Source organism: Sorex araneus, chromosome 5 (assembly GCF_027595985.1).
Source record: "Sorex araneus isolate mSorAra2 chromosome 5, mSorAra2.pri, whole genome shotgun sequence".
NCBI classification, from domain to species: Eukaryota; Metazoa; Chordata; class Mammalia; order Eulipotyphla; family Soricidae; genus Sorex; species Sorex araneus.
The window spans coordinates 22,478,539-22,504,696 of NC_073306.1; the positions used below are offsets into that span (position 1 = coordinate 22,478,539).

Consider the following 26,158-nt stretch of genomic DNA (forward strand, 5'->3'; position numbering starts at 1 on the left):
AAGGGAAGGGGGGGCAGGAGGGGAGAGGAGGGCCAGAGTGCAGTGGGGGCAGGTGGGGAGGGGAGTCCCAGGAGGGGAGGGGGAGAGCCTGTAGGGAAGGGCCTGAGCATAGGGGAAGTGGGGGTGGAGAGGAGGGGAAGGGACAGACAGGAGAGGGGAGGGCTGGTGTGCAGGGGGGAGGGGAGGGGAGGGGAGACCCGGGAGGGAAGGGGGAGGCCCTAGAGGGGAGAGCCTGAGCTTAGGGGAGGTGGGAGGGGAGGGGAGGTGTGCTGAGGGGAGGGGCAGCGAGGGGAGGGGAGTCCCAGAGCGCAGGGGGCCGGGTGGTTCTCACAGTCTGTCTGCACCAATCCCTGACAGATGGAGGAAGGGGGAGCGGTGCCAAGAGGCTGTCACCGCAGGCGGGCAGGCGGGGGGAGGGTGCTTTGTGGCCAGTTTTTGTCTGGGGAGGGGCAGCAGCTGGTGGTCTGGCTGCTGGGCCTCCTTGGAGCCTGCTCCCCGGGAACCGTGGGGGGGCCTGGACGCCGTGGGCAGGGCAGTGAGCCCAGGGCTGCCGGGTCGGGCCACGCCGGCTCCTCGTCCCTGTCCGGGCGCAGGTGACCCTTCCCTCTCCACGCCCCCCCCCAGTGGCTGGGCCCCCGCTGCTGGGGGCGCTTTCCTGACCACCCAGGGCCCCTTGCTTCCCCTCTGCCGTGGCTGTGTGCTGGGGAGGGGTCCCGAGAGCCGCGTCTCTTGCCTCTTTCGAGGCTTTTCCCAGGAGGGGTCGCGTCTCACCTGAACTGACCCTCCGGCACACAGAGGGGTTGAAGCTGGAGTCTCGGGCGGAGAGGAGGTGTCCCTTGCCCCCCGCGGGGTGGGCCTGGCTCTGCCACCTCCCAGGGTGCAGAGAGCTCCTCCCGCCCTCTAGGCCTGGGGCCTGTCCAGGGCCCGGACAGCCGCGGCCAGGCTGACCCGGAGCAGTGCCACCCAGGCCAGTCCCCCTCCCAGCCCCCCAGCTCCCGGGGTGTCCCTAGTCACAGCACCCCCTGCCCAGCTGATCCCCCAGGCCCACATCCGCCCTGGGGGGCGGCTCCCTGTACCCCCATCTCCCAGGAGAAATGAGAACAAAGGGAGTGTGGCCAGTGTGAGTCAGGAGGGGGTCGGGGCAGCGCAGCCCCCTGGAGCAGGGCGTCCTGGCGGGGCTGAGGGGCGTGTGGTCCTGGTGGGGTCACTCTCTGGTGGTCGATCGCCCCCTCCACGTGGGACCCTTGACTCCCAGGCTCCCTCTTAGAGGGGGGTCCCTGAAGCCCGGGGGCCTGGGCCATGCCCCTCCCCTGAGCTCAGGACGTGGGTGAGCCCCTCTCAGCTTGTGGTCCCGGGGTGGTGCCTGGGACCCCGTTTTCTTTCCTGCTATTTACAGTTAACTCAATGTGTGTTTGATGGGGGTGGGGGTGTCCGACATCCCCTCAATTCATGACTTATGGCTGTCACAAGCGACAAACGGGGGGTGCAGTTAGACCTGGGGGGTGCTGAGGGCAGGGTGCCCCTTCCCTGCTTTCGTCTCTTCCCCGAGGCCTGAGCCAGCCCTGGGCAGTGATGGGAGGGTGCTGCCGTCCTCCCCCTGGTCAGAGAAGCCTCCACCAGCGCCCCGGGCCCTGGGGGTCCCCGCCCGCTACTGACCTGAGCCCGTCGCCCCTGCCTTCCCCCATGCACAGTGGGCTGGGGGTGCTGGAAAGGCGCACAGTGTCCCCCCGTCTTGTGGGGGTGGAGAGCCTGTCCCCTCTGCTCTCCGGGGGTGCCCTGAGAGAGGGACTGGCCGGTGCTGACCAAGACTCGGGTGGGCCCTGGGGTCCCCAGTGTGAAGCCTGGCCTCGGACTTGGGCCTGTGTGCGGCCGTGGAGCAGGGCGTGCAGAGGCGCCTGGCCCCGCACACTCCTGCCCCGTGCCCTGCGCCCCCGGGTCCCGCGTGTGTGTCAGCGGCAAGGCCTCCCACGCGGGCAGGCAGCGGCCTGGGCCCGGAGGAGGGATTTCCCCGCTCGGCAGAGAGCTGTCACAACATTAATGTAATTAAGCCCCGTTCATTCAGCCCGCGCTTACACACGGCTCCTGACAGCGAATTACTCATAAGTGAGGCGGGGAATGTATTGCTGCGTTTCCCCAAACACTCACAGCAGAGAATGGGCCCCAGGAGGGGCGGGGCGGAGGCCTGGAGGGCAGCCTGGTCGGGGGGCCTCCCGGGCCGGGGAGCTGGCAGGCAGAGCAGGGTGCCCGGTGGGGTGTGGCGGGGTGCGGGGAGCTTCGGGGCCCTGGAGCAGCCCGTCTGCCTGCCTGCGAGCTGTGTTCCGTGCAGCCACACCTGCAGGACCGTGCTGGGGTCTCCACAGCCCCTCCACGGGTGCCCAGCTTCCCTTGCTGGCCCCGTGCGGGTCCCTGGCTGGGACATTTGGAACCCACCCAGGGGCTGGTACCTAGCTTTTTTTTTTTTTTTAATTAATTAGAGCATTAAATGGTGGCCCTCCGGGAGAAGGCCGCCATCTGGCTGTCACTGGCAGAGGGAGAGCTGTGCCTGTCTGAGTGTGCAGGCCATGTGTGAAGCTGCCTGCGCATGAGTGGTGCATGCCCCGTGCCCGGATGGGGCGCACAGCAGAGTGACAGGGGGGCGCGGGGCCTGTCTGCACACCCAGGTGCTGGTGCGTGTGCCCCAGGACCTCTGCGTCTGCGTCTGCCTGAACACACTGGGGGCACAGGCACGGCTTGTGGGGCAGTGGGTCAGGCTGGCGCTGACCAGAGCGTGGGTGGCCTCCCTGAAGAACTGGGCTTGGCCACGTGCACAGCTGGCCAGCGGCGTGGGGAGGGGACAGGGCCGGGCTGTTGTGTCCTATTGATAGGCAGGGATAGCAGGGCCTGCCTGGGCTTAGGACGAGGTGCACAGAGGCGGGGGTGGACAGAGGCGGGGGTGGACAGAGCCCGATGTGGACTGAGTCAGGTGTGTACTGAGCCCATGTGCCCTCCAGGGCCCAGGCGCCGGGTGCCCAGCCCCGCCCGCACGCCATGCTTGGAGCACCTTGTGAAGAGCCGGGTGCTCACAACGCCCAACTCAGAGCAGGTTCCTGAGCAGGCGCCACCCTTGTTTCTCAGGGCGTCAAGGGCAGCCCTGGTGCATCCTTGTCCTTTCTACTTCCTGGGGGCCTGGTCCAGAGTGCTGGCATCATGTGGGCCCACTGTCTGGATGGCCACTGACTTGCCGTTCGTCCTGGGCTCACCCTGACCCCTTCTGAGCCTCATGGGGGGGCTGTGGGGGGTGGGGCGCGGAGGGCCTTGTTACTCCCGGTGAGACCGAGACAGCTCCTGGCCCAGCTGTCACCTTGTGATCAGGACCAGTGTCCCCAGGGTCCCTGAGGAGCAGGCGGGGGTGGGCCCTGGGCAGAGGCTGGTGCTGACGTGGAAGGGGACCTACCTAGGATGTAGCTTGTGGCAGGGTCAGGCTTGGCAGCGGTGAGCCGCCCTGCATCCACCGGGTGCCACACGCACAGAGAGCGTGTCCGCTCAACGTGACGCTGGAGCCCTGGGACCCCGTCTGGGACCAGAACCCAGGCTCTCTCCTCCTGGGCAGTTCACTCCCGCGTCTTTGAAAGGGGCCTTAAAGGATTCAGAGGTGGTTCCTGTACCTGGGAGGAAGGCAAGGAGGTGGGGAGGGGGGGGCATGACCACCTGGAGAGGCTGTTTTTTTAATTTTTATTTTTATAAAGTTGTTCCCAATCATTTTTTTTTTGCTTTTTGGGTCACACCCAGCAATGCTCAGGGGTTACTCCTGGCTTTGCACTCAGGAATTACTCCTGGCAGTGCTTGGGGGACCCTATGGGATGCCGGGGATTGAACCCAGGTCGGCCGCGTGCAAGGCAAACGCCCTACCCGCTGTGCTATCGCTCCGGCCCCTGTTCCAAATAATTTACTACATTCACTATTCCAACACCAGTCCCACCACCATTGTACATTCCCACTACCATTATTTCAAAATTTCTTATCACCACCCAAACCTGCCTGCCTAAATAATTTATCTTGTATTGGTTGTTATGAATCATCCTCTAAAAGTGATCCAAAAAAGTTTCCTTAGAGGAAAGTGTGTGAAGATTGTTGTGTTTCACCCTGGAGACATTCAGCTCTTGTATGTGATCACTAATGTGTTGTTACAGGTTGAGCCTTGTATGCTAGTGTATATATATAATATTTATATATATATTTTTTGTCAAGATCAGTTACCTTTCTACTTTATACCTGTCAAATGTGGTATGTTACACCTGATACATCAGTAGTGTTGAGTGTGAGATATCCCTCCAGGAATCCTAAAATTTTAAATAGGGTGATAGAACTAGAGTTAACATTTTAATTGGATGGTGACTTTAGGGTCTGAGGCATCTCTGCAGCTTGTACGTCTCTTCTGAGATTTATTTGTGAGTCTCGGATCATGGCCCTTAATGAGCTGGAGCCAATTCGTGTGCATGACTGCCCAGCTCCTGGAAACACAGGGAGATGGGGGAGGTCGCCCCTTCCCGACTCCAAGGAGCCTGGAGATTTCAGCCACAAAGTCCACTTACCTGGGTTTTTCAGCAGATTCAGTCTCACACGAGAGGCTCATTCTGAGCGTGTGGAGATTGGCTGTGAGCATGGCAGTGATTGGTTTCTGGAGGTTTTCAGCTACCGGGGCCTGTTGGGGTGGGTGCTGGACTCACCTGCCCCCTGAGGGTTGTTTGTTTGTTTTTCGGTTTTTTTTTTTTTTTTTTTTTTTTTGCTTTTTTGGGTCCCACCCAGCAATGCACAGGGGTTACTCCTGGCTCATGCACTCAGGAATTACTCCTGGTGGTACTCAGGGAACCATGTGGGATGCTGGGAGTTGAACCCGGGTCGGCCAAGTGCAAGGCAAACGCCCTACCCCCTGTGCTATTGCTCCAGCCCCCGTGGAGGGGGATTAGGATTCCCAGAGGACCAGGTCATCATCTGGTCATTTGTTTGCTTGGGGGCCTCACCTGGTGATGCTCAGGGCTTACTCATGACTCTACACTCAGGGATCACTCCTGGTGGGGCTCAAGGGGCCGGATGGGAACGCTAGGGACGGAACCCAGGCCAGCCATATACAAGGCAAGCACCCTACCCGCCGTACCATCTCTCCAGCCCCAGATTTTTTCTTATTTTTGACTTAACTATTTTTGTTTCCTTGGACCACACCTGATGGAGTTCAGGGGCAACTTACTCCTGGCTCTGTGCTCGGGCCTCATTCCCTGGGGGACCTAGAGGTGCCAGGGGTTGAACCCAGGCCTCCTGTCGGGCTGTCTCTCCGGGCCCAGCAACGGAGGATCTTTAAAGCAACACTTTCGTGATTATTGTTTTGACTCTGGGTGTGGAGTGCCAGAAGGCAGGTGAGGTTTGTTTCTTGGACGGTGGGAGAGAAGGCCCAGGGCTGCAGTGCTCCTTCACGGATTCCTGGTTCTGCACAGGCTCCCTCGGGCCTGCTGTGTGCACTTGACCTTGGCCCCGGGGATCTGGAGGGGAAGATGGTGGGAGACAGTGAGCAGGTGGTGAGGCTGGGGTCTCCCCTACAGGGCCAGGGAGGGCTTCTCGCAGGGTCGGGGGGTGGGGGGTCCCCAGGTCCATCTCTGCAGGACGGAAGACTCGGCCCCCCAGGCTCACGTGCGGCCCCTCCCCAGAAGTGGGTGTCTGAGTGCCCTCCGCCCCTCCTTCCGCAGCCCTCCGTGCTCTGGGGTGCAGGCAGGCTCCGGGGCCCGGGACAGAAGTGGTCGGGGAGAGTTTGGCAGCCCCCAACTCGCCGCCTGCCTGTCTGGGAGGGCCTGTGTCGGCGCTGCCCCTGCCCAGGTTTGACAGGTGTGGGGGTCCCCCTCCCCGTCCATGCCCCGTTCACTCTCCGGCAGCCCAGCCCTGGCTCCTGCCAGGAAGCCCCTCTCCGGGATAACGCAGAAGCCAAGCTGCCAAGAGTGGCCCCGAGACCCTTTGACCTGGGCTGGGGCCGGGTAGCGGCTCAGTGACCGACAGCCTGGCCCTGGGCTGGGTCCCCTCCACAGCACAGAGACAAAGTGTAGAAACTTCCCGAAGGCCTGGGCTGTGCAGGGCCTGGGACCACCGGGCACTTCTGGGTCGTGTCAGACAATGAAGACGATGAAGAGGCCTGGGTGGGCTGGGGGCAGCTCACCAAGCGGGCCAACGGGAAGGGCTCCCCTGCGCCCCAGCCCGCCGTGGGGGCCCCCGGATAGAGAAACCCTGAGGGACTGTGGAGGGTCCACCAGCACCTGCCCCCTTCATCCGCCTCCTCCAGCCCAGAGGCTTTGCAGGGCAGCCCCGCCCTCCTGGCGCTCCTGACCACTGACACTGCCCACGCTGCCCACCCTATATGGGGGTGCTTGTCCAGAGCCCCGAACCCCGACTCACGGAGCCAGGGTCACCCTTCGGGGTCTGGCCGCACTGGTGGGCACTGGGCACGCAGGAGGCTCCTTCTTGAGGGTCCTTAGGTCCACGCGTCAGCCTCCGTGTCCAGGGGTCATCGAGGCTGGGGCTCCGGGCCACAGGTCTCAGGTGTCTGGGACACGCCCCCCCCCGCCCCGGGTCTCCGCACTGGGCACTCCATGGACGGGGCCTGGGGACTCCCCTGGCCCGCGTGCAGGCCGCCGTCCTCCCCCACGCTGGCCTGCGTCTCCCGGGAGACGGGGAATGTGCCTCGTCCCCATCATGCGGGTGCCAGAGCAAACAAACAGCGCATCCAGATGAGCCCCGGGGCCCGGGCACATTCTCCTCGGGGCTCCGCGCTCTCGTCCGAGCAGTTTCGAGAAAGCGAGGTGATTGGTATTCCACGCAGGGCGCCGAGCTGCTGCCTGCTTGGGATTATGCCTTAATTTCCTTTATCGCCAGGCAAGTTGGAATTAATCGCGCCTCTCCTTCCTTTTTTCCCACCGAAACCCATTACCAGCCTGTCTGCTGGTGAGAGTCACTCGGAGGCAGCGCTTGGCCCCTTTCCACGGCCCTAGGAATCTTTCCGACCCGAGCCAAAGAACAAGGCGGGGTGAAAAATCCATTTGTACCGAGTGTGGGGGGGGTCTCCCATCGGGGGCTGACTTCCCTCCCGCCCGAGAGGAAGGAACGTGTCCAGCCTGCAGCCGGCCTGGCCCGCTGTGTCGGGGCCGCTCCGGGCATCCTGCCTCTCTGTCAGCGGAGGGAGCAGAACTCCAGCCCTGGGGTGGGGTGGGGTGCAGGGTGGTGCCCCAGTAAGTGCTGAGGCTTGAGGCTTGGAAGACTCCGGGTCTGTGCCATCAGGAGTCTCCGTGGTTCCGAGAGAGGTTCTGCCACGCCCTGTCTTTGTATTGGGTCCCCTTGGTTCAGCTACTTTCCTGGGCTTTGTGTTTGTTTTGTTTGGCTTTTGTGGAGGGGGTTGGGGGCCACACTGGTCAGTGTTGGGGAGCTATTCCTGGCTCTGTGCTCAGAGGCTCAGGGAACCCTGTGGGGTGGGGTCACCCACCTGTGAGGCTGGTGCCGTACCCCTGTACTCTCCAGCTGTGTCTAGGTACATTTAACGGAACACTTATGGTCCTGAGACTTGGACGGCCTCTGGGGCTGAGTCCTGGCTGGGAGCTGGGGGTTGCCAGGGTGACTCAGACCCTCTCTGATTTCTGGGTGAGAGGTGGAAAGGCTGGGTCACGTGGTCTCCCGGCCTGGCCTGGCCGTGGGTTCTGCCTGAGCTCAGAGCCCTTGCGCGCTGCCAGCCGCCTTGCCCACTTGCCCGCACCCCGGTGAGTGGAGGGGGTTTCAGCAGGAAGGCAGCCCTCCGCCCAGCGGACAAACACCCCGGGGTGGGGGGGCCTGACCGCCCGCTCCATGGTTCAGGGCCTGCCCTGTTTCCCAAGGGGAAGAAGCTCAGGCCTGGGGTCCCACGGTGGTCCCTGCTGCGGACCCCCCGCTCCGAGCCTTCTGAATGCAGGCCCCACCTGCACTCAGAGAGAGAGAGAGAGAGACAGAGAGAGAGAGAGAGAGAGAGAGAGAGGGAGAGAGAGAGGGAGAGAGTGAGAGAGGAGAGTGAGAGAGAGAGAAAGAGAGAGGAGAGAGGGAGAGAGGAGAGAGGAGAGAGGGAGAGAGAGAGGGAGAGAGGAGAGAGAGGAGAGAGGGAGAGAGGAGATAGAGAGAGGAGAGAGGGAGAGAGAGAGGAGAGAGAGAGGGAGAGAGGAGAGTGAGAGAGAGAGAGGAGAGAAGGAGAAAGAGAGGGACAGAGGAGAGAGAGAGGGAGAGAGTGAAAGAGGAGAGAGAGAGAGAAAGAGAGGGAAAGAGAGAGAGAGAGAACAGGGCCAGGGGCCTCGTGAGCCAAGGCCACGGCCCTCTGCTGTTCTCTCCACCTGGGGTCAGCCAGGGCTTGCGGGAGGCTCAGTACTGGGACCCTCCGTCGCCTTTTCTTGCCGACCCCATTCCTTCGGTTTTCTCCTAGTTTGGGGACACACCGGGCAGTGCTTGGGGGTCACCCCCAGTGGTAGGCTGGGGACTGCCAGGGCCAGGATGCACGCCCACTCAGCCTCGGGGCGCCCCCTGGCCAGTCCATCACCTTTAGCAGGTCTGCTCCGTCCTCACCAGTGACTAGGGCCGCGTGGGAACTGACCCTCGGCGTCTCTGCCCACGGCCTGGCCCCCTCTGCCAGTCAGATGCCCTGCTGGCCCCCAGCAGTCCTTGGGGTGCCGTGGCCCCTGGTCCAGCCCCGCCCCGCAGGGAACCCTTCCCCCACCCTCCTCCGAGGCGTCTTGCCTTGCTGACCACATGCTGGCAAGGAGCTGGCCGTGCCTTGCACTGACCCGGTGCGGGCCAGTGATGGAGCCTGTGCAAGCCTGACCCCTTTCCCCTCCCAGCCAGGAGAGGACAGGCCAGCAAGGGACCTGTCCGGGGAGGCCTGGAGCTCTTCCCAGGGCTCTCCCTCTTCCCTGTTTGTAGAACCGCCCCGCCGGGGGCCGGGAGTCCTTTCCTGGGGCCGGGGGCAGCGTGGAGGGGCCTGCTGGTCTTGGTGCCCGGGGGGACGTGCTCCCCGCAGCCCACCCGTCTGCTGGAGGCTCCCGGCCACCCACTGTTGCTGGTGGCACCTAGTGTGGTCGCAGCTGGACTCCATGGACCCTGTGGGGGGTGGGGTCGTCCTGGCCCTGCCCGAAGGTGACCTCACTCCCCTCTGCCTTGCGAGACCCCATCAGCAGCTGGTCCTTGAGCTGCCATGGGGGAGGGGACAGGCTCCGTGGGGGGGGGGACCCCACGTGCTAACAGCCTCTCTCTGCCGTGCCAGGTCCCTGCTGGGCACATGGGTGCTGGCCCCGCGGGCCCTGAGAGGCAGCAGCCCAGCCTCAGAACTTGCCTCCAGCCCCCGGCCTCAGGCCTGTCTGTCCAGGCTGTCCCCTGGGGACCTGCCTCCCCTCTCAGTCATTGGTGGCGGCACTTGCATTCCCCACACTGCCAGAGCCGCCCACCCCACCCCGTGGGGGCAAGGAGCCGGACCTGGCCGGGAGGCACTGCCCCTCCCTCGGTCCTGTCCCCTCCCCCCAGCACCTCCTTGCAGCCCCCACCCCGTCCTGTGGGACCCCCAGCCCAGAGAGAGGCCACCCACCCCCGGTTCTCGTGGGCAGGGGATGGGGCCTGGGCTGGGCTCTGTCCAGCAGGCTGAGGGGCAGGACCCGGAGTCCATGGGCCTCAGGACGGAGGCCCCCCGACCCTGAGCTTCCTCAGGGACTGAAGTCACAGGGTCTGGCGGGTAGCTCGAGCCGGCTGTGACCTGCCTCTCGCAGACCACCTGGCCCTGCCTGGGCCTCGGGGCGGCTGGGGACCCCTGCTGACCCCACTGTCCCTTCCTGCCTGGCACCAGGATGGGGGGGTCCTGCAGGCCCTTGGTGACTGTGGGACTCGGTCGGGCCAGGCTGGGTCTGGTCGATGGGGTCAGGGCAGCGAGTGCCAGGGAGACGCCCCGGGATCGCCAGTGTGGGGGTCCTTAGAGATACACTCGCCTGAGGGAACAGGGGAGCAGCAGGCCCCTGGGCCAGGGAACCCCTCTGCTTCCGACTCGGTCCCCACCACACCCCTCCCTGGGATTCTGCTCAACTCCCATCTAAGGACTCGTCCGAGATGCGGGCATCCCGGGGACTCACCTGGTCCCTGGGGAGCTTACAGGCTGTTGTCTGTGTCCTATATGGGACACCACAGGGACCCTGACCCTCCTCACAGCAACCCACATGCCACCTCCTCCAGGAAGCCCTTCTCTCCTGCAGTCTCCTGGACCCCACCACTTTGACCCTCCTCTCCCCTCCTTGTGCTTTTGCTTTCTGGTCCGGACAGGCGAGAAGATGCCACCTCTTAATTGAGCGGGTCGGGGAGGAGGAACCTGCAGAATCAAAGCCTCCTGCCCAGCACCGCCGAGCCCGAGCACCGGTCCCTCAGGACTGAGCGTCGCCCAGAGTGGCCCAGACCCCCCAGCACCCTGGAGGGGTCCCTATGGCACGGGGGGCGTGGGGGGGTGTCACCTGCTGATGGTTGGCGTGGCCTGAGCGCCTTGGGAGGCCAGGGGCACGGTGGGGAAGGTCCACCCTGCAGCCCTGCGGGTCGCTCTGGGGCCTCCCACGGCTGGTCCTGTTTGTCGCTCGCAGCCTCTCCCCTGCGGTGCAGGGCCCCTGGGGCAGAGCGAGGCTGGGGCGCCGCTGTCCCTGGCGCCCGTCCCTCGGGGTCCCCAGGACTGCCTGCCCTCGTTGCCGGGGGAGTCGTGCGCCCCAGACTTTGGGGGACGCGGAGGAAACAGCCCCGAGGCTCCCCTAGCCCTGCCCCCCCACCCCCCGAGCAGGACCACGGCCGAGTTCTCTTGGGGGGGGTCACTGCTTGAGAACTCAGAACAGTTTTCCCGGGCCTGCATTGTGCCCCAGCTCCGTGCCAGGACCCGTGGCAGCGGGAGAGGGTGGCTGCGGCCAGTGGGCGAAGGGGGGCCCCCCCGGAGCCAGTGCGGCCGCCCCGGGCCACCGTCTCCTCCCCCTCTCACTCCTGCTGTGTTGTTGCCGCAGCCCGAGAACACTCGGGTCTGTCGTCCCGTTGACTGGGGTGACAGTTTAATAGCAGCTTCCCGGACTGTCATTCCTCTCCGCCTGCCAGGTTAGTAGGCCAGGGGCGGGCTGGCACGCCCCCTGCCCCCACCCCGGATCTCCCTTCTGCTGGCAGCAGTTGTCCTGGCAACGCCAGGCCTGGCGGGCCCTGCTGAAGGGTAACCGTGGCAGGGGGCAGCGCTTTCATGTCCCCAGCTGCCGCAGGGCTGGGCCAGGCCTGGGGGACACGATGCCACCGGACACGTCCCTCTGGGCCCCGGGTCCGAGGCTGTGCATCTGTGCCTCTGAGAGGTCGCAGTCTCCCTGCGGCCCTGCAGAAACAGGGGCAGCGCCTGGCTGCCGCACCCCCCCCCACCCCGTCTCCTCTGCTCCCCGGGCGAGGAGCTCCCGGGGCCACCCCTCCGCCTCCCTCTGACTCGCCCTGCGGACACCGTCTCCTGATTGCCATGTTCTGCTGGAACCGACCCAGAGACAGGGGCTGGGGCAGCCTCTGCTGTGAGCCGGAGGCCAGCCCTGCCCGCCAGCCTGCGCTGTCCCACCCCGGAGCCCTGCTGCCTCCCGTCCACTTGTTGCTGCGGGGAGGAGGTTCCCCGGCCCCTGCAGGAACCCGAGTCGGTCCTGCAGGTTCTCTCGGGGCTTGTCTCCCAGGGAGCATCTCGACTCTCTAGGGGGAGGTTAGTGTCCCGGGGTGGGGGTGGCCAGGCCCCACCGTCCTTGCCCCGCGCGCTGCTTTCTCTTCCGGGACAGACGGGCCACCAGCTCCCAAGGGACCTGGGCAGGGCCGAGCCTTGGAGAGCAGCTGTCCGCAGCCCAGTGCTTGGCTGAGCGGGGGGACCCCAGGGGCTCGGGGAAGGCCGGGCTCTGTGTGGGCCTCTAGGAGGCCAGCCGGGCCCCGCCGGGTGATAGAGCCCCCCCGGCCCGAGCCCCTTGCCCGTCTCGGTCCCTCTCTCATGCCTGTGGCCGCTCTCCCCGAATGCTCGTCACTGCCCTCGCTCTCATCGCTAGGCTGCTTTTGCCACCTCTTTGAACCGTGTCCCCCTCCTCCGGGAAGCCTTCCTTGATGCCTGCTTAGGCTGCCCCCCCTCCGGCTTCCCGACCACAGAGCGGGTCCAGGACTGGGCCAGGGCCCGCCCTCCCTGCTCTCGGGCTTGGTGATGGGAGAGCAGATGAGGGGATGTCAGAGCTCTTACGCACCCGAGCATCCTGCCTGCTGCACCCGGCAGGCCTGACTCATGTTTGTTTGCGCCCCTCCACCCCCGCCCCCCACGCTGGGCTGCCAGGAGAGGGACAGGCGAGGGGACTCAATGAGAGTTGTGCGGAGGCGGGAGGATGTGGATTGGCGCAGGGGTGGGGAGGCTGGGAGGTGCTGAGTGATCATAATAATTTCCGAGCAGGGTGCTGGGTCCCACAGCGCCCACCACCACCCCCGGGGGCGGCTGCTGCCTGCCCCACACATGCCTGCAGCTCGTGCCGCCCCCAACAGCCCCGTGTGAAACCCACCGGCTTCTCACGCCCACCCTGAGTTTGGTGGTGCTGGGGATTTGCAGGTAAGGCTAGTGAGGTTCAGAGAAGTCGTGTAACCGGCGAAAAGCCACACAGCCCAGGGCAGCCGAGTCTGCTCAGCCCTGTCTGCTGCTCTCCTCTTTCCGTAACTCGGAACAGCAGCTCCCAGGCCCCTTGCCCGCGATTTCCCATGCAACGACACCCCCGCGGTCGGCCCCTCCCCACAGCCATGGGGAGCGCGGGTCCCCTGTGGTCATCACCTGTTGCCATGGTGCTCGAGGATGATAGTGAAGCCCCTGGTGACTGCTGCGCCCACACTGGGGGGCAGCACTCACAGAGATGGGCATTGTCCGGGAGACCTGGCACAGAGAGACATAAATCCCTGGAAACGGGGGCCACGGACTTGAGCCCGGCTGGGCCCACCCCCCACCCCCCCCACCGAGCTAGAGCCAGGACCCCTGGGCGTGGAGAGCAGGGCCGGTGTGGCTGCCCTCTGGCTGGGCCTCTGCGGCCTCTCCATGAGCCCCGACACCGGCTGTCCTCTGGGACCCCCTCCTGTGCTCGGGTCACTGGTGTCAGGGGAAGGGACCAGCCCACTGCTGGGGGTAGGGGCCTTCCAGTGGCACACGGGGCCACCACGGTACTCGAGTCCCCAACCTGTGAATGCTCAGGCTACCTCAGTTTCCCCAAGCCTGTCATCACAGCCCCGGTGTACCCTCCTGCCCACTCAAGGCGTGTTCCCAGGGGTACAGCCTCGTCCTAGGCCCTGGACAGCGGCGCTGCGTCCCTGTCCTGCCGAGGCCCTCGTGCTCAGCCCAGGGGGTGAGGGGCCCAGAGCCCCCGGGGGATGGCGCTGGGCACCCCTCGTGCTTCCCGCCCCTTCCTCTCTGCACCCTGACAGGGGGAGAGGGGTGTCTGAGCTTAACATGGGGGTCCACCGTGCTCTGCTGCCCTGGACCTGACGTCTTGGTGTGTCAGGTGGAGGCATAACAGGCCCTGACCCAGCGGGGGGGGGAGGGTGGGGGGTGGGAGATGCCACTCGGCATCCCCGGAAGCTTGATTTTCAAGCCAACAAACCAGAGCCGCTCGTCCCCCTGCGCCCCCCCCCCCCACAGCCCGGGTGCCCCCTGGGTCTTCCCAGCATCCGCTGATTTAGATCACCAAGGCTGAGATGAGGAGGAGCACCCCACACAGAGGGCCCCCCGTGCCCAAGGTGGGGACCAGAGAGACTCGGACGGCGTCCAGCTCTGCACCCCCACCCAGGGCCTGCGCTGGGCTGAGTGTGACTCGGTGCCCGTCCCCGCTGCCCCCGCCCGCCGAGGGCACGGTGTGTGCTGAGCCTTCTCCACTCCCAGCTCAGCACACGCCGTCAGGCCCGCAGCCCCCGCTCCGGGCCGGGCGTCTGTCTGCCGTGTGCCAGGCCGTCCCGTGCTCTTCTCACGCCGCCGTCACTTGGTGGGAGCGTCCTTGTCCGCCTCTCCCGGTGCCCCCGATAAGGAAGCAGAGACTCCCTGGCTCGGGAGCACCCCAAGGTCAGAGGGGAACAGAGCTGCGATTCACCTCCCCCCGGGGTCATCCAGCCTCGGGCTGTAAGGGCCAGGCCCGCTGCCGTCTCTCCACTCCGAGCACACCAGGCCTCCTGGACCCTTCACCCTTTAGTAGGATTATTTTGTGCGGGGCCAGCATCGAACCCGGGGCGTCGCCAGAGCAGGGCCTGTGCCCTTTCACTGAGCCGAATCTCCAGCTCCCTTTTCTTTTTTTTTTTTTCCCACTTCTCGAATAATTGTTTTCAAGTGAGCCCCGATTATTCTCTGATTTTCGGGGCAGCCGACAATAGCACCGATTCAGGAGTGTCACCTCGTCAGTCAGTACGTGGGGCCAAGAGAGGGCCACGGGGCGGGAGCGCATGCTGTCGGCTGTGACCTCCCGGGGCCCAGTGGTGGTGCTGGCGCCCCGAGCCGTGAACGGTGCTCCTTGCAGGACGACGGCCACGTGTCCCGCGAACAGTCACCGCACGTGGCTGCACGTTGACTGTCTTGCCGTGAGAACTTTCAAGATCGCTGTCTTAGCAGCAGTCAAATATGGCAGACAATGGTTCACGGGACTCACCGGGCCCAGGCCGCCACCCCGGGCCTTCCCTCGTAACTCAGACTTTGTACCTTTCCACCCCTTCAGTGGTTCCTGGATCTCCCCACCCTCACCCATCTCTTGCCATTTTTTTTGTTTTTGTTTGGGACCACATGCTTTGGGTGCCCCGGCTCTCCTCCTGGTTCAGTGCTCAGGGATCACTCCTGGTGGGGCTCGAGGGACCATGGGGGATGCGGGGGATTGAACCCAAGTTGACGGCCAGGCAGGGCAGGTGCTTTGACCCCGCGCTGTCTCCCCGGCCCCTCTGTTCCTTATCTGTGAAGTAGGCTGCCTTGTGTCTTCAGTCCCACACGCGCGGCGTGTCAAGGGGCACTTGTCGTTCTCTGGCTCTTTGCCTCGGCATTATGCCCTCGCAGTCCGTCCACGGGGTCGTAGGAGGCAGATTCCGTGCGTGGGGGGAGGGGAGCCCAGTCCCATTCCGCTGGGCTTTGTTTGAGTCCTGTGTGTGGCCGGACGCTTAGATTGTCGGCACCGCTGCGGAGAACGTGGGGCGCCAATGCACTTAGTGTCTGGAACTGCGGAGTCACACGCCAACTCTGTTGACTGGTGGGGGGAACCGCCCTGGAATGTCCCCTGGTGGTGCCAGGGTCCGAGGTCCACATTTGCACGAGGGGTGCACAGGGCCCCTCCTTTCCCCCACATCCCTACAGCAATTCTTTCTGAAAACAGACCTCCTGAGGGGCGGAGGTGAGATGTCCGTGTGGTTTACTGCCTGCAATTGGCACTTCTCATGTCCCTGTTGCCCCCCCCCCCACCATGTCTTTGCTGGGGAAAAGTCCCTTCAGCACATTTTACTCATATTTTGTTTCCTTGGATGAAATCCAGGGCCTTGTTGGTGAGGCCTGTGCTCGCTCGACCCCAAAGCGACGTCCTGGACTTCCTGTTGTTTTGTTTGTTTGCTGGGGGCCATACCCAGCACACTCAGGGCTCCTTCCTGGTGGGGCTCTGGGGATTACATGGGGTGTCGGGGATCAAGCCGGCCAGACTGATAAACCTTCCCCCAGCCGTACTGTGCTCCCTCCCTGGGTTATCATCAGATTGTTCCTGTTTCTGCTACTCAGTGGGTTCCTCATGCAGTTTGGTTACTAGCCCCTCCTCAGATCCATGATTGGCGTCTGCTCCCCTGTCATCGGTTTGGATCACCCATCCTCGGATCCCTTTGCTGCCCAGGACCTTTTCTCTTTGTCCTCCTGGTCTTTCAGACTTGCTCTCATCGACTGTGCCTTTGCTGTGAGACCAGAAAGACTGTTGCCGGGGCTGGAGCGATAGCACAGCGAGTAGGGCGTTTGCCTTGCACGCAGCCGACCCGGGTTCGATCCCCAGCATCCCATATGGTCCCCTGAGCACCGCCAGGAGTAACTCCTGAGTGCAAAGCCAGGAGTAACTCCTGTGCATCGCCGGGTGAGACCCAAAAAGAAAAAAAAAAAAAAGACTGTTGCCAAGACCTGTGTCAGGCAGCTGACTGTCCCCCAAGTTTTCCCCTAGGCATTTTTTTTACTGGGGGTCAAGCCTGGCAGTACTCAGGGCTGGTGCTCTGGGACCAAACCCAAGGAGCCAAGGCCCATTGTGCAAAGCTCGTGTTCTGGCCCCCGGGGCTGCTTCCCTGCGCCCTCAGAATGTGATGGGTTCAGATCTGCCATGCCAGTTTGCCCTGTTCGTTCTGAGTTGCTTTTTCTGGGCGGTGTAAGCGAGTGTTCAATCTTATTCGTTTGCAGGTGGTTGCTCAGTTTTCTGAAGAGCCTGTCCTTCCCCCCACGGCACGGTCCTGGCTCCTCTGTCATTAATTGACCATACATGTTCACACACGGACTTATTTCCCAGCTCTTTATTCTCTTCCGTGGGTCTGTGGGTCTGGTTTCGTGCCAACACCAATTTGTTTTCGTTGCTGGAGCTTGGTCATGCATGGAGTTTGAAACCAGGGTGCCGGAGCCTTTTCGATTTGTTCTTTTTCATGGTGCTTTGGCTGTGGGGGGGTGTCTTTGGGGGTTCCAAACAAGATTTGGGATTGTTCTATGTCTGTGAAAGATGCTGTTGGAATTTTGATAGGGACTGCATTGGATCTAGGCAGTCTCTAGACTGCCTTGGCTAGTAAGTATGGACATTTTGACAATGTTCTTCTGACACATAAACATGGCACCTCTCTCCATTAATTTGGGGTTCCGCCCCACACATACAGGTTTCTCACTTCCTTACTTAAACTTATTCCTAAGTATTTTATTATTTTTGATGCAATTATGAACGAGGTTGTTTTCTTAATTTCTTTTTCTGATAGTTTGTTATCAGTATCTAGAAATGCCACAGATTTTTTTTGTTTGTTTCTTGATTCTGACATTATACCTGTATCCAACCTCAGTGGCTTATTATTCTAACAGTTTTGGTGAAATCTTTGAGCTTTCTAGATATAGTATCTACAGATGGTGAGAGTCTTTCTGCGTCCTTTCGAATTCAGATGCCTTTTATTTCTTTTTCTTGCCTAATTGTTCTGGGTAGGAGTTCCAATATCACATAGGATAAATGTGGCAGAAGTGGGCGTCCTTGCCTTGTCCCTGATCTTCGGGGAGGACCTTTCCTCTCTCCATGTTAAGTGAGCTGCTCGCGGGGGCTTGGCCTGCCCTTTATTCTGTGGTGGCACATTTCTTCCAGACACTTTGTTGAGGTGTTTTTTTTTTTCCCCCAATCATAAATGGGTGCTAATTTGGTCACAAACTTCTTCTGCATCTATTGAGGTGATCATATGATTTTATTTTTTTATTTTGCTAATGTGGTTTGCAAATATCTGCATCACATTGATTTGCAGATGCTGAGCAGTCTTTGCATCCCTGGAATAAATTCCATTTGATCATGGTGTATATTCTTTTAATATATCTCATACCTTATTAGTCTTGTCACTAAAGTAATCATTTGCTTTTAGGATTCATTATCACCAGCTCCCCGATGATTGCATAAGGGGCCTTGATTTCATTCTGATTGAGGAGAAGCAGAACAGACATGCAAAGGAACTGAGAATCAGCTGAAGGGCTAAATAAAGCAGTTGATGCAGGTGATCAGGGAAGACTTCCTGGAGGCAGTGATAGTGGAGCTGGATTTTGGGGTAAGCTAGGAGCGTGATAAGGACCAAGCATCCCCTTGGTGGAGGGATCCTGTCACCTGTTGGACTTGTGCCCGTGGAGGGCAGGGCCTGGAGTTAGTTAACCTGCTCCACCTGACTCAGGAGCCCCCTGTGAAGTCAGTGACCCTTTCTTTCCTTTCCTCCCCGGCCCGTGAGGCACTGGTGGCCCCGTAGGGCCGTGAGAGGCCATGGGGTCCAGCCTTCTGGGCACCCCATCCACCCCTGGCCGGGTGCCCTAGAAAATCCCCGAGTGCCCACCTGCCTCACGCCTTCCTCCTTGTCTGCAGCCAAGAAGACCTGCACAGACACGGACTTCACCTGTGACAACGGCCACTGCATCCCCGAGCGCTGGAAGTGTGACGGCGAGGAGGAGTGTGCCGACGGCTCCGACGAGTCCGAGGCCACCTGCAGTGAGTGCTGCCCGCAGTTCCAGGGGGTGGAGAGGGCAGTTGGACTGCTGACCCCGTGGCCCTGCCCCCACGCCCGTGGCCCTGCCCCACTGCCCTGGCACCAGCAGCTGCGCCACCGGAAGTGGCCCCCAGGCCTGCGGAGGGCCCTGCTGACACTGACGGGGCTGGTGGTGGTCGCCTGTCCCGGGCCCAGCGGTCTGTGTGCTCTGGTTCATCTGCACCGCAGGAGCCTCCCCAGGCAGGGAGTGTCGCCAGAGAGGGCACTGAGGCCTGGAGGGGTTGGAGGGGCTGGGCCGGGCCTCAGTGAGTCCCAGGTGCCCTGGCAGAGCCGAGCACCAGCTCCGCAGCCCATCCCCAGATCCAGCTTCCCGTTGCCTAGCAACAGAGCAGCCGGCTCCACAGGAGGGAGTAAGGGCACTCGAGCCAGGCGCCCCTCAATTCCAGCCCAGCCGGCCCTGCCTCCAGGCCGCACTGCCCTACCTTTCCCCTGACCGCCCCCCCCCCCCCTCGTCAGGAGCCAGAGTCCCGGTGGTGGGTCGCAGAGGCGGGGCGGGAGGCCCAGGCTGGCCTCGCTTTGTCCTGAGCTCCAGCTGCGGAAGGAACAAAGGAGCCCCGCCCCCCGGCTCCTCCCCTGCAGCGGGGAGGGGAGGAAACTGAGGACTCGGGCTGCTGGGCACTGGCCATGGGGGTGGGGAGGGCGCTGTAGCCACCTGGGCGCGGGGTGGGAGCTCGAGTGCAAGGTCATGGGTGGGGGCTGCGATGCCGAGGGGAGCAGCCCACCCCCCTTTGTACCAATGTCTCTTTCCATCCCCCCGCCTCCTCCACCCCTTCCAGGCTGCCCTGCCCCTAAGGTCCCTGGCCCTCCCCGCGGCGGCTGCCTGCCCCTCTTCCCTGCCGGACCCCCCTGCCGCCTGCCCACCTGCCCCGGCTGCTGACCCTGCTGACCCTGGGGAGCAGGCGGAGACACGCAGGGCAGTGCTGACCTGTTTGCCCTCTGAGACAACAGACTGACAGAGCCTCCAGCCCTCCCCTCCACCCCCAGCAGTGTCCAGCTCTCCCAGGGCCCCGCTGTGAGGCCCTCCCTAGCCCTGCCCCTCTCTGGGCCCGGGTTCCTAACGTTCCTGAGACCAGATTCTAGGATGCCTGGGCACTGAGGATACTGCCCGGCTTCCTCTCCCTGGACGGTGCCCACTTCCTGGGGCAAGGCCAGTGTGGAGGGCTGCCCGGAGGAGGAGGGGTAGGGGAGGAGGAGGAGGGGTAGGAGAGGAGGAGGAGGAGAAGGGGGAGGAGGAGGAAGAGGCTGGCCAGGCAGGATTGGGGGCAGCAGGACCTGGTAACTGACTTGCTCACAGCCTGAGCACTGTCAGGAAACCCGCTGCCCACCTAATTGGCGTTGCCATAGCAACTGCCACAGCCCACCAGGTCCCTGTGCCAGCTCCCAGTGGTGCCTGTTCTCCCCGGGAGGAAGCGGGGCCCGGCAGGAGGGTGGGCTAGATTCTGTGTCTGGAGAGCTTGGGTTTGAGTCCTCCACCCTTGAGGCCTCGGGCCTGGGTGCCCAGTCTCCCTGTGCCCGGGTTTATCCCACTGTAAGTGGGTGGGCGGGGCGGGGTTCAGCTGAAAAGCTTCCCCCCACGTGTCAGCGCCGCAGGACAGTGGAGCCCCTCTGGGTCTGGGGTGCCAGGCGCAGGAGCACCCCTGTGTTCTGCATGCCCCTCGGTGTCCCCTGGCTCTGGGTCTGTCTCAGCAGAACTCACCAAATGGGGTTCCCCAGCAGGCGTCCCGCAGCGGGGCGGGGTGGGGGGCAGGCAAGGTGAATGGCTGGACCCCGTGGGGGCCGCGTTGCTGAGCCTCTAACATCCTGTGTCTTACGACTCCCAACCCAAAGTGGGAACCCCTGGCAAGCAGCCCCTCCTGCTACAGATCTGGAAGTGGGTCGAAAATTAGGGTCGGACCTGCCCCAAGTCCTGGCTCGAGATTGGAGGCGGCTCAGCTGTCCCTGCTGTGCGGTCCTGGGGCAGGTGCCAGCTGAGGGACACGGGGAGTTCAGCCCTGCGGCTCTGGTCCCCCCTTGCTGGCCTGACACCCCAACCCTCTTCCTGAACCACCGCCGAGGCCGAGACCCCTCCCTGTGGGCAGCAGTTTCTTCTTCATTTCCCGGCTCGGGAATCGCCGTGCCAGTGGGCACTCGGTGTCTCCAGGCTGTCGCTTCAGGCTGTGGCTGGCCCTCAGGGGCTCCCGCCGGCACGCTGGGGCTCCCCCCTCCTGCCTCCCCAATGCGGGGCAGAAGGGTGGCGCCCACACAGAGCATTTCACACCACACCCAAGAGAGAAAGAAGGAAGGAAGGGAGGGAGGGAGGGAGAGAGGGAGGGAGGGTGGGGAGGGAGAGAGAGAGAAAGAAAGAAAGAAAGAAAGAAAGAAAGAAAGAAAGAAAGAAAGAAAGAAAGAAAGAAAGAAGAGAGAGAGAGAAAGAAAGAAAGAAAGAAAGAAAGAAAGAAAGAAAGAAAGAAAGAAAGAAAGAAAGAGAAAGAAAGAAAAAGAAAGGAAGAAAGAAAGAAAGGAAGAGAGAGGGAGGGAGGGAAAGAAAGAAGGAAGGAAAAGAAAGGAGGAGGGAAGGAAGGAAGGAAAAAAGAAAGAAAGAGGAGAAAGAGAGAGGAGAGAGATGAAGGTAGGAGAGAGAGGGAGATGGAGGGAGAGGTGGAGAGACAGAGGGAGGGGGGAGGGAGGGGGAGGGAGGAAGGGGCCAGGGGCTGCCCCCACCCCTGGCTGCCATGCTCATCACGCAAAGGGTGAGGTCTGGGAAAACAAAGGCCACTGCGCCAGCTCAGGGGTGTCCCAGGCTCTGAGGCCGAGGCCCCCCCACCCCGTTTCCTCGCTGAGCCCCAGGCCAGGGCAGGGACTGAGACTCGGGTGGACGGCAGCGGCCAGGCCAGGGCCCTCTGAGCCTCTTCCCGGGACCCCCTCACGCACCTGTGGCTGTGCAGGAGGGAGAGCGACACAGGGGGCTGAGAGGGCCTTGGTGCCGACGCCGGTGGCACTGGGTGCCGTCCCTTCCGCCCGGTGCCCACTCGGCTCTCGGGCCTGGCAGGAGGGCCCCGGTCTCTGGGACTGCGTGTCCTTGAGAAGCCATCATCAGAGCTGTGTGTTTGGGGGCACAGCCAGTGTCTTATTAATTATAAAGAGAGGAAGCAGACGGCTTGTTTGATCACTGCCCTTGCTGAAAGGTTACGCAATTAGCTGTATAAATATTCATTCAAAGTTCATGCGGCTGCCTGCAGTGCCGGGGTCTGCAGAGGCAGCCCCGCGTCCCCACTCCCAGAGCCATGGGGGTGCCTTCGGAGTCCCCTGAGCGCCCGGGCCTGACTTGGGGGCCAGTTTTGTGCTGCCTCTTGACCTACACAGGAGCTTGCGGGGAGGGTCCAGTCAATGGAGACTGGACTCCCCCTCCCCCTGCTGTGCATCGTTGAGGCAGGTGCTTGGCCCTTCTGAGCCTGGATGTCCTCATCGGCAAGATGGTGTGTCTTCCTGGAGGGCTGCTGCTCCCTGCCTGGCACAGCTTCTCCTCCTCCTCCTCCTCCTCCTCCTCCTCCTCCTCCTCCTCCTCCTCCTCCTCCTCCTCTCCTCCTCTCCTCCTCCTCCTCCTCTCCTTCTCCTCCTCCTCCTCCTCTCCTCCTCTCCTCCTCCTCCTCTCCTTCTCCTCCTCCTCCTCTCCTCCTCCTCCTCCTCCTCCTCCTTCCCCTCCTTCTCCTCCTCCTCCTCTCCTCCTCCTCCTCCTCCTCCTTCCCCTCCTTCTCCTTCTCCTTTATCCTCATCCTCTTCTTTATTTCTTCTCCTCCTTTCTTCTTCTTCTTCTTCTTCTTCTTCTTCTTCTTCTTCTTCTTCTTCTTCTTCTTCTTCTTCTTCTTCTTCTTCTTCTTCTTCTTCTTCTTCTTCTTCTTCTTTCTTCTCCTCCTGTTCTACTCTTCCTCCTCCTCCACCTCCTCTTCCTGCTTCTGCTTCTCCTCCTCCTCCTCCTCTTCCTCTTCCTCCTCCTCCTCCTCCTCCTCCTCTTCCTCCTAGCACCTGGCAGTGCTCAGGACTTACTCCTGGCTCTGCACTCAGGGGTCACTCCTCTCGGTGCTAGGGGAACCATATGGGGTGCCAGGCATTGGACGCAGTTGGCACGTGCAGGGCAAGCACCTCTCCACTGTACCATTGCTCTGGCCCTGCAGGGTCCTTAGCAAGGGCGAGTCTGTGCCTGCCAGGGGCAGCCTCCTTACCCCTTGCGGCTGAAGTGGGGCTGTTCAAGCCCTCCTAGATGGGCCTGCTGGCCTAGCTCCCATCAGTCCTTCCCCATTTCTGGAGGCTGGCTCTGGGGTTGTTGATCTCCTTGCACACTCCCCCGCCCCCATCTCATTGCAGACCCGAGGCCTTGCAGACATACCCAACACCTGTCCCTTTGTGGGAGAGAAATTAGAAGAGATGCTAGGGCTGGGGACATAGTTCCAGTGGTGGAGCACACACCTAGGATGTGCGAAGCCCCAAGTTCGATTCCTGCCACCACAGAGCCCCTGAGCATGATGGGTAGGGGCCCCCAGGCATCCCAGGTGAACCAGGCTCTCAGGCACGGTCCCTTACGAACGTGAGTAGGGCCGGAAAGACAGCTCAGTGGGCCGAGTGTGTGAAGGAGATCTGGGTCAGCCCCCTGGCACCGCACAGGGCTGAGTCCTCCAGCCAAAACATTGACAGTGAAAGATGAGCTCATCACTTCTTGCTGACTCTCGGGATGCCAGCCAGGGCCGCTCTCCTGGGAACATCGGCTGGTTGGGGACGCGCGTCTCAAGGTCTGGATTCAGGAGCTGGGGCCCGGGAGCCTGCAGTTTGTTTGATGGGCCGCCTTGTTCACGAGATGCGTTCCTCGGAGTGACCTTGGGGCCCTGATGTGTCTGCCCAGAGGCCTTGACCCAGACGCTCCCTTTCTCCGTCTCAGTTCTGCAGGCTGCAGCGGGAAGTGGCCGGGCTGGTGGAGCAGACCCGCGGGTGTAGGCTGTGCCAGGGCCCGCAGCAGACAGAGCCTGCCACCGCCTACCCCACTCAGCCACGCCCGGGGCTGCCTGCCACCTGTACACAGTGGCGCTTAATAGGGACTCAAGTCTGTGTGGACAGCAGGCAGAGGAGCCCTTGCGGTCAGGGGCCTGCTGTTCCGCGGAATTCCCAGGCATGTCACTTAGCTCTCAGGATGTTCTGTGAGCTGGGGCTGTGTCCCCACCCTCCTGGTACGGCCACGGCAGGACGGACCCCACACGGCCTGCCCCCGAGTCCTGCCCCTGACGTCCTGCTGGACTCTCGTGCCATCAAAAAGGAAACTTCCAGCCCTGTGCCCAGCACGCCCTAGAGCCCCTGACCTTGGGCTTCTGGGGGCCCCACAAGCGTAGGGAGCCAGCCCTGGGGTCTGAGCAGTGGCCGCGGGTCACCGGGGAATCTCGGGGAGATGCACAACTCACCGGCCCTGAGAACCAGGGTGCTCGTTCTTCCAAACTGAGACTCCCCCTGGGCTGGGCTAGCCTCTGGCCACATCGCAGAGATGGAGCCGGGGCCCACCAGGGATTCTGTGGTCAGCCGTGGGCTCAGCACGGGCAGGAGCCGGTGGGTTATGCGGCGGCGCCGCTTGGGTCTATGAAGGCAGACGGAGACGCGCCTGGCATCTCTCTGGGCACACAAGCTGAGAAACAGGCCAGGGCTGCCCCCGGTGGCCGGAACATAGCTAGGGCAGGCTGGGAGAATGTGCGGTGGGCCTGGGGCCAGGGACCCCCGCAAGGCTGCTTGGCAGGACACTGGGGGGGTCAGCTGTAGCTCTGGGAAGCTAGAGGGCGGGGTGGGAAGGCCGAGGGCCGCGGGGCAGGTGGCACAGGCTGGCAGCGGGCCCCTTGGCTGAGCCCTGCACGTGTCTCCACAGCCAAGCAGGTGTGCCCCGCAGAGAAGCTGAGCTGTGGCCCCAGCAGCCACAAGTGTGTGCCCGCCTCCTGGCGCTGTGACGGCGAGAAGGACTGCGAGAGCGGGGCCGACGAGGCTGGCTGTGCCACGCGTGAGTGCGGAGAGGGGCTGGCCGGGAGGGCCGGGTTCCTGGGGAGCTGAGGTGGGTGGGGGCGGAGAGGAGCAGACAGTGACACCCCCCCTCCCGCCATGGGCAGGCATGTGGGACACATTGTCTTTCATCCTCCCAACCACCTCATGAGCAGCCATCATCATCCCCATTTTACGGGTGAGGAAACTGAGGCTCAGACAGGCGTGGGGGCAGGGCCCGAGGCTGCGGGACGGAACTGAGGTCAGATCCAGGGTTGGTCAGCGCGTCCATCCCTACCGTCCGCTCGTCCTTCCCATGCATCTCTGCGACCGTGCGAGCAGGTGCAGGGAGAGCAGGGCTGGGGGGCGGGGCGGGGGGAGAGGGGGCGCAGAGTCCTGGGGGCTGGTGACCGCTGCTCGGATCCCGGCCTGGCGCGCGCGGCCTCAGCGGGAACAGATGGCGTGGCCACCGCCACACTCACTGGCCGAGCTCCACTCGCAGGATTAGCTCCCTGCGGGTGGGGGGACGGTGGGGAGCGGAGCCTTGCTGCAGCGTGGACACAGCCCGCGTGCCAGGCTCTGGGCACACGGTGACGTGGGTCCCGGACCCCCTCCCTCGGGGAGCTCGGGGTTGCTGGGAGAGACAGGGAAAGTGGCCGTGACGCTAGGCCGAGCCAGGGGCATGCCTGGGCCGGGGGCCAGGGCTGATCGCACTCGCCACCCAACCTCCACCCCACACCCCCTCCAGCCTCTCCATCTGCATCCGGTTCATGCCTCCGGGCCCAGAGGAAGTGGTGACCCTTGTGCTGGTTCTGGGCCACCATCTTCTGAATTCTAAGTCTGGAGTTGGGATGGGTCCTGGGGGGCTGGTTCCAAAGCCAGAGGGACAGGCACGGAGCTGCACTCGTTTTGGGGGGGCCTCTGAGCCTCCTGCCTGCCTCACATCACCAGCCCTTTCCTTAGCCCCAGAAGCTCCAAGCCACCAGCGCGGGGGGGGGGGGGGGCGGGGGGGTAGAGATCATTCTGACCTGGCGGTGTCCGGCAGGAATGCCCCTGTCAGCTCCTGTGGGGGGCGGGGGGGTGGGGGGCCTCTGGGGCGTGGCTTCCCAACAGGGAAAGGTTATTCTCCTCTTGTTTCTATTCGTGGGTGCTGGGGGTGGGCTGGCTGGGGAAAAGCCCGAGGATGTGGAGCTCAGAGCTGCCTGCAGCCTGACGGGCGCTCAGCACACAGCAACGCGTCCTGCCAGAGCTCAGGCCCCTCCGAGAAGGGGCGGGAAGGCCGGGAAGTACCCTAGGAACAGCATCATCTAGGGACACTCTCATGGTATACAGAACGTGAGGCCCGGGGTGGGGGAGAGAGCAGCTGTCGGCAGCTTGAAGGGGCTGTCAGCAAGCCTGCTGAGCTGCCTGCACGGTGAAGGGAGGAAACCTATTGTATGTTCAAGAACAGCGAAGGGGGGTGGCCAAAAAAAAAAAAGAGATACTATAATAAACCGTAAAAAATAAAGTCGCGGGCTCCGGGCGCCGCCCGGTGGCGCAACGGTGGCGCTGCACCCTGGTCCCGTCGCGGCAGCCACCTCGGGCTTGAATAAGGACTGCAGGACAGGGACGGGGAGCTGGTCACTGCTCGGAAAACAGCTGGTCCCGCGGGAAGGGAGGGGACGAAGCAGAGGTGGGGCCGCGGGACGGGAGGGCCTCGAGGCAGGTCCCCGGCCGCAGCCCGAACGGGTCCTCCAGGCGCTCCGGCAGGGAGGTCAGCTCGGACCCCACCCCCTGTAGAGTCTGGGCCGGGCAGAGCCGGACCGACTGCCCCCGAGCGGGGGAGTTCAGCTCGGACCCCACCCCTGCAGAGTGCGGGCCGGGCAGAGCT

General features: G+C 63.0%; 1 protein-coding gene across 11 annotated transcripts in view; it reads left to right on the top strand.

Moving 5' to 3' along the window:
• The window catches only part of LRP8 (LDL receptor related protein 8), a 67,067-nt gene that overhangs the window by 12,646 nt on the left and 28,263 nt on the right, over positions 1 to 26,158 (top strand). For all 11 annotated transcript variants that reach the window (XM_055140763.1, XM_055140767.1, XM_055140765.1 and 8 more), the window contains exons 3-4: positions 18,126 to 18,248; positions 24,182 to 24,310. In XM_055140763.1, coding sequence (XP_054996738.1) covers positions 18,126 to 18,248; positions 24,182 to 24,310 — 252 coding nt within the window. The remainder of the gene's footprint in view (positions 1 to 18,125; positions 18,249 to 24,181; positions 24,311 to 26,158) is intronic.